We start from the raw sequence: 12,564 nt of genomic DNA, 5'->3' as shown, positions 1-12,564 counted from the left end.
TCTATCGGCGGGATATGCCTTCATTGTATAATATCACGAACCGCGGAAGCCCTGTACACGTTTGCTTTGTGTTATGGGGCATCCTTTGCTTGTTCGGAGCTACTTTTCATCAGGCCACACGGGTGCTGCCAAACTTCCATGTCTGCTCATCTTTATACGTTGCACATAGCAGAGCCCGAAAACTTACATAAGGATGTTGCTTGACAAGAAAATATGTCAAATCCGGCGTGTTATGCGGCTTTCTGCCACGCTTCCTCGCTTGTTGTCTCTTAATCCTTGAGAACATACTGCAGTCTCAGAATATTCTTGATCCACTATTTCTTGTTTTTATTTATGGGCACTACCATTAAGGTCACCCCAAAAATTTTGAACACTGACTGAGGCCACAAGAATAGTCGTAATGAAACAATCCAGAGTTTCCTGCACAACATGAGCTTCATCTCGTCTCTAAAGCATGCGGCAATTAAGCGCGGTGAACAAGTATTGTTCGAAGCGAAGGCATTCCAGATTGTTGCAGCAGAGTGCATGCCTACCTTGTCGGCGATGTTTTCGAGGTAGCAGTGTCGATTTCCGAATCCCTCGGCCGCTAGGCACACTCGGGTTCCCGTGGCTGTGCACTGGAGGCACACCATATCATCCTGCGAGAAACGAGGAGAGGAGATTAGGGGAGCGTCACCTTGGAGAGGCCTTCGGAAGCGAGAGCTTCCTCCTCCCCCCTTCCCGAACTGCTCCCGCTGGACGTCAAAATGAATATTTCGACTTGAAGCAGATTATCAATCATGCGCGCTTCTCGATGACCTGGAAGTGCTGGGGGGGGGGGGGGGGGGGGGGGTCCGTCGCGGCTCGTGATGACGACACAGACACGTATTTCTCGGTGGTCTCTGCATTTCCACATTTAGGTCGGCGCATTACGAGCGACTGCTGCGCGTTCCCCGGTGTCCAAAAGTGGCGCAGTCGGACCGCTATATAGGCAGAGTTTCACTTGTATAACGTTTGAGAAAACCGCGACAATCTGGCTATCATGCATAACTGTAACCGCCAAGCCGCTTACTGAGGAAGAGTCGAGAAAAAAGACGTCACACTGAGGGCGTTCTTTAAAAGAAAATTCAACATCCACGCAGCTTGTGAGTGTGCTTGTGAATAGAAATACTCATCAATGCTTAGAATGATCAGGCTCACGCATTTAAACGGCGAAGTATATTCCACCAGTGCAGCGCTAACTCAAAAAAAGTATGCTAGCGTGACAGAGAAAACGAGTGTGCCTCTGAAATCAAATAAAAACGTCGCGAAAAAAAAAAACCATACACCCTGTACCAGAGCGACCAGAGAACGTAGTCAGGAGGTCTGTCTTTTGTATAGTTGCGAGCGGCAAAGCATATCTTTCTGCCAGAATGCAGCGTTAGAGACATGGAACGAGTGGGTCCACATGGACAGCCGCCCGGATGGTTCGACACAGTAACGCGTCGAGGGAACATCTAACACGAGACGCAGTGCATTGGAGGCAGGCGGCGTGCTCGAACAAACTGCACCTCCAATCGAAGCGTGTAATCTAAAGGGGGCAGAACCAAAAACGGCGCCTCTGGCCGTTGCGATATTTACCGGTGATCCGAGTGTTGGCTGATGGTTCCTGTTGCGCATGTCGCCTGCTTGGGACACGGTATCAGCGACGCTTGCCAGCGAGTCTTGGGTTGCGAGGAGAGCCCAGCACTGGGCGCCCGCGAATGCTACTGCACTGCCGATCGAACTAACCTTGGCTGCCAGCAATAGGTCTTCGAAGCGCGCCGTTTTCAGCGGTGACGTCGCGTCGTTGCGTGACGTCAGGATCGCGTGGACGCGCCCGCCGGGTGCAATTCTTTTCTCATATTCGCCCGTTCATTCCTTCTATGCATTTCTGTTCTCTTGTTCTCGCTTGAAATATGGACAATGCTCGGAGCGCTGGCAACTTTCTCTAAGGCGAGGGAGGAAGGGGGGGGGGATGGAACGTTGCTCAGAGACCGTGAAAAGGGTACAAACGGGCGGAGTAAAACATAATCTTTGAAAGAAATCCTAGAGATTACTTTGTTGTTTCTTGGCATAACTCTACAAGGTCTTCCAGAACGTGCCCTTATCGATCGCAAGAAGAATCGCAGGCCTCAAGCCGGAAGGTTTCAAAGCATCGTTCCTGCTTTCGCGGGGGCAGCTGTGTGATTGCGTGAACAAGTTAGTGCCATCTCCTGGACACAAGCCGCGAAAGACAGTAGTTGTTGGCGATCACCGGCGGGAGAGCGGTTTGTCTCGAGATTACTTAAACCGTGAACAGGTCTGGCTGCTGATGGAGATAGGCACTAGCCTCCTAGTACGTAGAAGTGAGACGTGCGAACGCCAGTCATTCATGATATACAGGGAGACAAGAGGCGACTGCTAAGGTCAAAGACGGCTGGCTATGACCAAAGTTCGGTATCAGTTCATAATCTCCATTCGGACTGATTATCGCACAGACGATGCGAGGCGTGGGCCATTTATGCCGCAAACGTGACCAATAGCAGCAACGGGTGGCGCGAAGAAAATCGACGCGGTGCCCGAGAGGTCGCGTCTTTTTGAAACTAGTTCGATATTTGCAGTGGCACCCGTGGTAGCCGATGACTCGGGAGTCATTACTCGCGGCTTAGGTTGAACCACGCATTCTGTTGGATGATCCGGTCGAATGAAAGAAGGGGCGAGGAGCTCCAGTTGAGGAAAACAAGAAATGCTAAATATGATGCACGGCGTTTATTCGGTGCTGTTTCGCTTCTGGAAAGGTGCTTTGGGGACATCAATTCTGACGTGTCTTAAAGCGATATTTAGTGATCGTCAAGAAAGGTCCTGATGGCTGCTCTAATGTCGGAATTTGCAAGGATGTCATATAGCCTCCGTAGCTCTAAGATAGTACCGATCAAGTCGCTGGGCAACTACTTGATTGGAAGTGAGGACGAAGTAGGGAATTCGGTACAAGCCCGGATGCGATGCATCTTGCCGCTGCGGATTGACCTCGCCGCAACTTTCATTCTTACGTGGAAGACTATTTAGTGAAGCTCCATGGTTACCGAACTTTTACAGCCTTGTAAGTGCAGAGAACTTCAGTGGGTGCTTGGGTAAGTTGGCTCAACATTATCGGTACAGCGCAAAGAAATGTATTCTAAAAGAGGACACAGACAGAGCCTCGTCTGTGCCCTTTTTTCACGTCCACGTTTTGCAGTGCTCTGGTAAACAAAATTTTATCATAGCGGCGCCGTTTACCACTAACGTATACCACTGTCGCCACCAGCACATGAGCTGACAGTCGCGCACCAGGAGCCAAATGAGCCGGCATCTGCGCTGCGCACTTGGCATCTTGCGCTAGCAGTCTGCTGCAGCAGTGACGACACAAACTAAAACGTTGCGCTCTTCTAGCCACACCAAGCGGTAAGCGGTGCGCACTCTCCCTACGTGAATTTATACTTTTATTTTAGGTTTGAAGGATTTGCTACAGAGACACGCATCGATCGTGGAAGCTTGTCACATAACTAAGGCGAACAATAGGCGCCTTCGTGATCTCCCGCGGCTTCCAAACATGGCCGCGTTTTCTTCGCCTCATTCCGTGCCGGGTCGAATACGGCGCTCACAGTTGTTGCCTTGACCTGAACGCACTTCATTAAAACAGGAAATGTGCGCAGTGGCAAGTCGATCGACAGCCGGGCTCAAGGGAGCAGTGCTGTAGTAGCTGGTGCCGCATATGGGGGAGCCTACCTCAATGTCGAAGCGTACGTAGTAGAATCGTTGCTTACTGTTGCTTAAGTGGAAAAGTTAACGGGAGCTACTTGGAAGCGGTTTGTTGAATCTATAAACAGGCCATATGTAATAACTGACACAAAAAGGAGCATATTTCCCGGCAGTATGACCATTACATTAAGAACTTGTGCAAGCTTCCTTTGTTCCGTGTCTCTGTCTCGTCGACTTTGCTGCCATCTTTTTGTGATTGGACATGACTGCAGGGAAGAGAGCCCTCAAGACACGGACGAACGCTGCACTCACAACCAATTTATTTCAGCAATGCATGCAAAATATAAATGCTCCACCGCGCATGCGCACAGAATACAAAAGCAAAGAAACACACGTGCCACTGCCAAATTAGAACAATTTTATATAGCATGATAGATCTTATCTTTTCCGACCTTCAAAGAAATGGTCGTGCAGATCGGAACACGACCTTTTCTCTGCTGGAAGATAAGACACATCACACGATGTAAAATGTTCCAAGCTGGCGTTGGCACCTGTTTTTCCTTCCTTCTGTTTGCTGTGCGCATGCGCGGCGGAGCAATTATATTTTCCATGCATTGCTGGTTTATGGTTTATGGGGGTTTAACGTCCTAAAGCGACTCAGGTTATGAGCGACGCCGTAGTGAAGGGCTCCGGAAATTTCCAACCCTTCGATTGTTCTTTAACGTGCACTGACATCGCACACTACACGGGCCTCTAGAATTTCGCTTCCATCGAAATTCGACCGCCACGGCCGGGATCGAACCCGCGTCTTTCGGGCCAGCTGCCGAGAGCCACAACAACTGAGCGCCCGCGGCGGCGCCCATGCATTTAGAACTTCTATTTGGGCAAGATGGTTCATTGCACTCGAGAAAGGAAAACAGTAGCGCCACCGCAGCAGTGGCCGAGTGGTTGAGCATCCGCCTCGCATGCGGGAGGTGCGGGGTTCGATCCCAAGTGCAGCCGGGCACCCAACGGTGATGCAATAGGCACAAGCTTTCTTCTGGCCTGGTGCTCGGCTAGTAAGGGGTGAAATGCTTGGTAAATGGGTCTTTGACCCCACCTTGAGTGATCGAAAAATACTTTGTGTCATGGCACTCTTTGGCCATAGACGCCCTTGCGACATAAAAATCCATAATCATCATCAAAACAGTAGCGCCGAAACACACACACACACACACACACACACACACACACACACACACACACACACACACACACACACACACACACACACACACACACACACACACACACACACACACACACACACACACACACACACACACACACACACACGAGAGAGAGAGAGAGAGGAAAACAGTAGCGCCGAATGACACACACACAGCAGAAGAACGACGTAGGACGAGCGCTAACTTCATCTGACTTTATTCTTTGAAAAGCGAGCAAGTATACAGAAAATCTAGGCATGCGCAGAAAGAAATATTATGCGCGATCAACAAAACCGTTCAAGATATGAAATCTCGGCTTTAAAAAGGTTCAGATGTATCGCTGACACACCCTTATCCTCTTTTTCTGATGTGGTACGCCTCTAAAACCTCCCGTGCCTTACTATCACCGCTCCTGCCCAGAATCTTTATCTCATCAAGTCGTGGATCACGCTTTTTGCAGTGCTCGCAATGTTCCCCCTCCGTATGCTCAGCCGCTCGGTGACACACCTTGCACTCTGCGCAGTGTTTGGGTAGATGTGCACCTTCTGCATCTTTGCGCATGAGATTTCTTTCCGCGCATGCCTACATTTTCTGTATATTTGCTCGCTTTTCAAGGAATAAAGTCAGAGGAAGTTAGCGCTTGTCCTACGTCGTTCTTCTGCTGTGTGTGTGTCATTCGGCGCTACTGTTTTCCTTTCTCGAGCCCATGCATTGCTGAAATAAATCAGTTGTGAGTGCAGCGTTTGTCCGTGCATTGGGTGTTTTCTTCCCTATGTGATTGCCTTTTTTCGCGCTTCAGCTATGTACAACCTATGCAGTCAACTTGCCCAAAGGCTCGTCCTACTAAAATCTTTTTGAGTCTCGGCTATTGTCACTGGACGCACGTGCCACACGTAATAAGCCAAGGGCCAAGATGGCGGGTGAGCGTTAGTAAGAATGAAATTACAACGCCCGTCACTTTTTGAGAGAAGAGTCGGGCACATGCTCACCAACCTTGGCCCCGTCAAGTTTAAGGGGGGATTATTTGGATTGGTGCGGAGGGAACGCGATAGCAATCTCCTTTCATTCTATCCCGGTGCTAATTGTATTACAATTCTGAGGTCATTGCTCTTCGCTATTCCATTTCTGATTCTAACTCCGACTAGTGTCGCATTCGTAGATCGCGGCGAGTCCTCATACGCCACTACCGGCGCAGCGGTTAAGCGATGCGCCGCTGTATGCTGGGAGGTGGCTGCTTTAAACGCAGCCACTGGCGGGGCTTGCGAGAAGCAGGTTGCTCCGCCCCAGCAATGCACGAAAGAATTAGCTGCTGGAATCTTGAATTTCGCTCACGCAGTTCGGGAGGCTGCATACTGAGTGAGCAGGCTGTGTGAGCAATTTTCTCCTTCGAGATCTTCAGCGATTGTCCGTCGGGGGATAAACCACGAGCAAGATCGTGCGATGTCTGTGGGTTTGCGCCATAACTGTCGGCGGTGCCGCCATCCAACAACATCGTTTACAGCGCCCCCGGTTGGCTCATCCCGCCGTCCGCTCTCGAGAGCTATCGGCTTCGATATCACGTGCGTTGCTCGTGCTGTCTGTTAATTGTTTTGTTGCGGTTTTGTTGCGGCGTCGCCACGATTGCTTTCGCTCGTCCTACTCGTTTAACTACGTTAAAACCTTACCATTCTCGAAATGAAAAACAGGATGAAAAGCCAACAATAAAGCAACAAGAGAAGCCAACGTTCGTGCAGTTCTGCTTCCGCACGTTTAAAGGATTTAGGCAAAAATTCTGCGTCGTATGCTTCTATTCTTCCCCTGGCGTCTCCCTCCTCTCCCCTACAAGTGGGGAGGAGAACCACCGCTCGCAGGAAATCCTTCTGAACGCCCCCTGGCAGGTGGAGGCCGTGCCAATGCCGTCGAATTATACAGCGTGCGTCGATCAAGGATGGCGAGTACCCGTTCGGGGAACCTGTCGAGGAAGAGGAGCAGCCGGAACAGATACGCACGTGGGACTACAGTGAAAAAGCCTGCGCTGCTTGGCGACGGCACGGATCTCTCGTTATTTCCTGCAAAGAGCAGAGTCAGCCATTTTTTTTTAGTTATGCGTCCTAGTGCTTTTTTTCTGCTCTTCAGTTGAGTGCTTATTTTTTTTTAATTTAAGCTCGCAGCCGACATGGACTATATTAACTAAAGAGGGAACGGCAGGTTTTTTCCAGGAATTCATCTAGGCCTTGGTGCTGGGGATTTAAAAACTTGATGGACCATCAGGTTGGTGGTGTAGATTGCTCAATCGCAAGAATTAACGTGGAGATCGCATTAATTCTTGACTGCCCCTCTTTATTCGACCTTTCACAGACTTTATTACCAGATACTTTGGAATTAAGCGCAAAAGCTTCTAGCCTGGCTAATCGCGAAGCTCCACGACCTAATGGCATAACCGTAAATGTTCTCAAAGGCAGTGCTGACGTACTGGCACCGATAATGGCGGAGTACAGTTCCACTATGCAACACAGTGAATATCCCGTTATTTTAAAACTAGCAAATATGTTACCCCAGTTTATAAAGATGGACATCCGAAAGACTCCTGCAGTTACCAACCCATATCGGTGTTAAGCATTGTCAACCTGTATTTGAGAAGTAATATCGCTGCGGCCACAAAAATGTCTGCCTGAAAATAATATAATAACGTGTTCACAACATGTTTTCAGATATCAAAGGTGAAATGCGACGGCGGTGATGGCGCTAACGCAGTCCATTTGCTCTTCATTACAGTGACATAGCAGTAGTGATATATTTCGACATTAAGAAGGCCTTCGATACCATGGCGCATTCAGTCATGTTGCAAAAATTACAGCAGTACCGGTTTAGAGAAGGAACTCTCAATTTTAAAGCGAAAGTTTTACTGGCCGCGAACTTGCGATTTCGCTGTGGCGGTGCTCCGAGGAGGCACATGACGTCACAATGCGCGCCTCACCGCGGATATTTCTCTCTCTCTCTCTCTCTCTCTCGCTCCTTAGTCCCTACTGCGCATGAGCCACTACTAGCACCGAGCCACAGGTGTTCCGCCGCTGCGCAGCGCCGCGTCTTTCCTCAAAATCCAACTTTCAATTATCAGTTTTCTCTTTCTTCTTTACCTCCCTCTTTTATCCCTTCCTTTACGGCGCGGTTCGGGTGTCCACCGAGATATATATATGTGAGACGGTTACTGTTCGATTTCCTTTCCTCAAAAACCAAACAAAACAAGTGAACCGAAGGCGTTCAGAGAGTTCATTGGCGTTGACAACTTTGCGAAGGCCGTTCATTTTCACGAATGGAAAGGCGCACAACCGGCTCCGTGGGTCAGTGAAGACCTCAATCTCGCTTTCATGTGCGCGGCGTGGCGTTGGTGTCCAACTGCAAAAGCCTGCTTTGATTGCGATCACGAAATGATCACTGCGGCCTAGCTGTTACTGCAGTGCCGCATGTCAGCCACAACGTTGTCAACGCTAATGCATTGAGGCCACACCTCTCTCTCTCTCACCACCGCCACATGTATCAAAGCACGAATGAGGCGTCCGCATATCCAGGGAGCCAGTTATGCGCCCTCCTTTGCTCAAAGCCATCGCCGCCTAGAACCTTGTCAACGCCAACGCCAATGAACACAGTGAACGCCGACATCTTTCGCATTGTATATCCTGGATTAGCTGAGCTAATCCATATTAAATTTTTTTCACTAGCTATTTAAAGAACCCTCAAAAGTACGCTCGTGGTAAACGAATTTTCATTCTCACGCCTTGCATTTTTTAGAGGAATACCTCGGGGTTTTGCTTTAGGGCCCATTCGATTTTCTCTTCACGTTATCAGTTACCCTCAATTACGAGGACGTCTATGACCATCATGTATGCTGATGAGATTGTACTTTTTTTTCTAGAAAAAAGCGCTGGCTGTAACAAAAAGGCGTCATCTTGAACAAATAACTAATAAACCTTTAAGTGTGGTTAAGGATAAATAGCTTAACGCTTAGCACATTTAAACAAAGTACATAGTGTTTTGCTCTCCGTAGCAGCATATTGGCCCGCATTTATTTATTTCAACAATTGTCTGCTGGTAGAAGTTGCAAGAATAAATTACCGAGGCGTTGTGTTAGACTGTAACCTGAACTGCAAACCACACATTGAGCATGGATGTTCCAAGTTACCATCATCATGCTATGTTCTTCAAAGCAGAAGCAACTTTGATATATCTGTTCTGAAAATCATTAACTGCGCCTTTTCCTACTCTAAAGAACAATAAACCTCAATTATTAGTTCAGCGCATGTGTTGTCGTGTCACGTTGCTGTTTATGGAACGTATTCACTCAAGGCAAACAGAATACTTTGCACAACATAAAGTATTGGGAAGGCACGGCTCACAAGTAACTCCAAGAATATCTGCTAAGCTCAAAGAAATTACTGTACCCTGGACTGGCCTTCTCCTTCTTCGCTTCTTCGTTTTTCCCGCCTTTTTGAAGCAAATTGATCACTCTGAACATTCGAGCGAACACTAAGCCCGTCCTGTAGTGTTCTTCCCTGCTGCACAGTTTCCGCCACTAGCGTCAAAGACAGATTTTAGTCTGGACCAACGTGGTAAAGTAGAAAAAACGAAAGCGTTCTTCCTGCGCCGAGATTTCCGTCATTTGTGCGCCTCGGCGACGGAGGCAATTCAGAATTCTTGTCTCCTCGGGTGTTCGCTGCTCAGCACTAGCCGACCACCAGCGAGGGCGCCGGTGGACTCGTCTGCGTGCTCCGAGGGGCGGTTATTTCCAGGGCCGCTGTTTCCCCCTTACAAGACGGAGCAGCAGACGTGGGGCAATGTGGAGATCTTCCCTCTGCGCCCCAAGCCGAGACATCCGGGCCGAGCCCAAACGTTTGCTATTTGCAGAGCGGCGGAGGCTCCACTTTTTCTCCCCCCCCCCCCCCCCCCGTTCCCCGCGGCCATTTGGCTGTTTTTCCCACTCGCCTTTTGCCACCGAAACGACGGCTCTTTTCGCCGCAATGGCTGCTTGTTTCCACCGCGGGACTCTGCGCTATTCTCATCCATCATTGGATACGAATGAGGCACGCCGGTGCTTGTTCCTTGCGTGAACGTGGCCTTTGTTGCCTCGCTTTGCTGCAGCTATTTTCTCCTCGCCTTTCCCCCGACGCCACCATTCAGAGCGAGAGCAGGCGGCGTTGATTCTACTCTCCCTGTCTAACGGCTGTGCATCGCTGGAGTAGCGTCTGCTGCCAGCGTTGTTTCATTCCAAGGCTGGAAAACGGAGCGCGAGGGAAAACGCTGCCCGCTCCCTGCTCTGATCTGCTGGCCCCTTTTCTTGAGTCTCGGAGGAGCGGGTTGCGCCGCGACGACGAAGCGAAGCGGGGCTCAGAGCAGGAAGGCTGTTGTCTGCACTGCGCCACAGGAGGCACTGCAGCCCAGGTGGCGACGCGAAATATTGAGCATCTTTGGCTCCTTGTCGACGAGATTGTTTTGCTTTCCTTTTTCTGCGTTTATGCACCTGCGAACTGTTCTCGACCCGCCGCGGTGGCTCAGTGGTTAGGGCGCTCGACTACTGATCCGGAGTTCCCGGGTTCGAACCCGACCGCGGCGACTGCGTTTTTATGGAGGAAAAACGCTAAGGCACCCGTGTGCTGTGCGATGTCAGTGCACGTTAAAGATCCCCAGGTGGTCGAAATTATTCCGAGCCCTCCACTACGGGACCTCATTCTTCCTTTCTTCTTTCACTCCCTCCTTTATCCCTCCCCTTACGGCGCGGTTCAGGTGTCCAACGATATATGAGACAGATACTGCGCCATTTCCTTCCCCAAAAACCTATTATTATTATTATAATAATAATAATAATAATAATAATAATAATAATAATAATAATAATAATAATAATAATAATAATAATAATAATTATTATTATTATTATTATTATTATTATTATTATTATTATTATTATTATTATTATTATTATTATTATTAACTGTTCTCGTGTCTCGTCGTCTCTGGTCGAAGGTCCAGAAAGTGGAACTCCTCCTGAGAAACAGAAGAGACCGTAGTCAAACCAAACCACAGTAGTCGAGCGGGGCAAATAAACCTCCGGTGTGGCCTCGGGTTATCACGGGGAGTAGCTTGACAATACGGGTGAGCTTGATCGTAGCAGCCCTTACTCACACAGGCCGGCTGATCCTCTTCTCTTGAAGAGAGTAAACGCAGCAGGACAAAAGTGCCAAGAAAGGCGACGAACGCTGATTTATTGCACTCCTCTTGTGTTGCCACTGTTTTATTCTCTTTATATTTAGATCCGATGTGAGATGATGTCAATATCGCTGTCAGAGCCGTTTTCTCCTCCTTTTATGCGTTGCATATTGCAATCACTCAGTTCAGCCCTTGGGCGCGGCCGGGCAGCCACCATTGACTTTTAGCGCAACCACGTGACGTGACGTCACGACAGCCGGAGGAAAAGCTGGGCCCCAACTTGTGCAGTCGCGCGCGGCCGCAGCCACCACCTGACTCCCGCTCCTCCCGCTAGGGGCGCTGCGCTATGATTGACGTCACGGCATATGTATAGAAGAGCTGCGCTCCTTCGCCGGGACAGTCTTATACCCCTGTCACACGGGCATTTCGAGGGCCCTCGAACCGATAGTCTATCGACTCAAAGGCGATCGAGCGCTGCTACACGGGCAGTTTCAATGACGATCGAGTCAATAGCCTATCGAGTCAACTGAGCAGCACGGAACTCTATCGAGATATGCAACGCATTATTGGCTTAACCAAGCTAAACCTGGCCATTTTTGCTTTTCGTTGCGCAGGCGCTTTTTGTGGTTAGTGAAATCAAAGATACCTTGACTGTTGCGGGTACTGGAACGGCGCCCAAAATATGTGCATTAACGCAACAAAACGGAGAAGACGGAGAAAGGCGCATTACTATATTTGGCAGCTTAAGAACCGCAGCTCAATTTCATGCGGCATCAGACCGGAATGAGGCCCGAACACGACGACTGAATGGGGCAGCAAAGAGAGGCGATATTAGATCTATAAGACAACATAATTGTCGACTTTATTTACACTCCTAAGGTGCAAGTACTGCTATGTAAAACACTCTATGGTTCCTCGTGACATTGGTTCCTCGTGACATTTCCTTTGCCGGCATTTCTGCGCCCCGAAAACTTTTCTGAGCACCTGTACACACCAAAAGCGTATGCACGCTTACGTACGGTAAACGCAGGCACATTCCCACTTTTAGTTGTGAGTATAAGCTCGTCCTAGTGGCGCTATCTGGTTGTCAGGACGGGAGCATTTACTGTCAACAAACCCACGCTCCTCTTAAGCCTAGAAGCGGCATAGTCGTCACTCTAGGTATAAAAAAATAAAGCAAATTTATCGCTTATACGCAGTCTTATGGCGAGGTGGGACGAAGCGAAAGACCGGTGCCGCATTTACGGCCAGTGGAGGCAACAACCACGAATTCAGTTCGTAGCGACAGTCCTGCTTGAAAGGGCGGCACCATTTCTGTCGCCGCGGAATTTTTGCCGGCTGCGAAAATCGGTCCTGGGGGGGGGGGGGGGGGGGTTTACGGAACTGTCACAAATTCTGTCAAAAGTTATTGACAATGACGCCAAAATGACGAAACGATGAGACGTCACAACTTGACACA

General features: G+C 49.3%; 1 protein-coding gene across 1 annotated transcript in view; it reads right to left on the bottom strand.

Annotated features, from left to right (window-relative positions):
* RyR (Ryanodine receptor) overlaps window positions 1-12,564 on the bottom strand; it is a 1,185,515-nt gene that overhangs the window by 1,029,823 nt on the left and 143,128 nt on the right. The window contains 1 exon segment of the mRNA XM_077638630.1: window positions 534-638. Within this exon segment, the coding sequence (XP_077494756.1) occupies window positions 534-638 (105 nt within the window).

The sequence above is a fragment of the Amblyomma americanum genome, chromosome 9 (genome assembly GCF_052857255.1).
Source record: "Amblyomma americanum isolate KBUSLIRL-KWMA chromosome 9, ASM5285725v1, whole genome shotgun sequence".
NCBI classification, from domain to species: Eukaryota; Metazoa; Arthropoda; class Arachnida; order Ixodida; family Ixodidae; genus Amblyomma; species Amblyomma americanum.
Note: the sequence above shows the minus strand (reverse complement) of the source record. Positions and strands in the feature narration are given on the sequence as shown.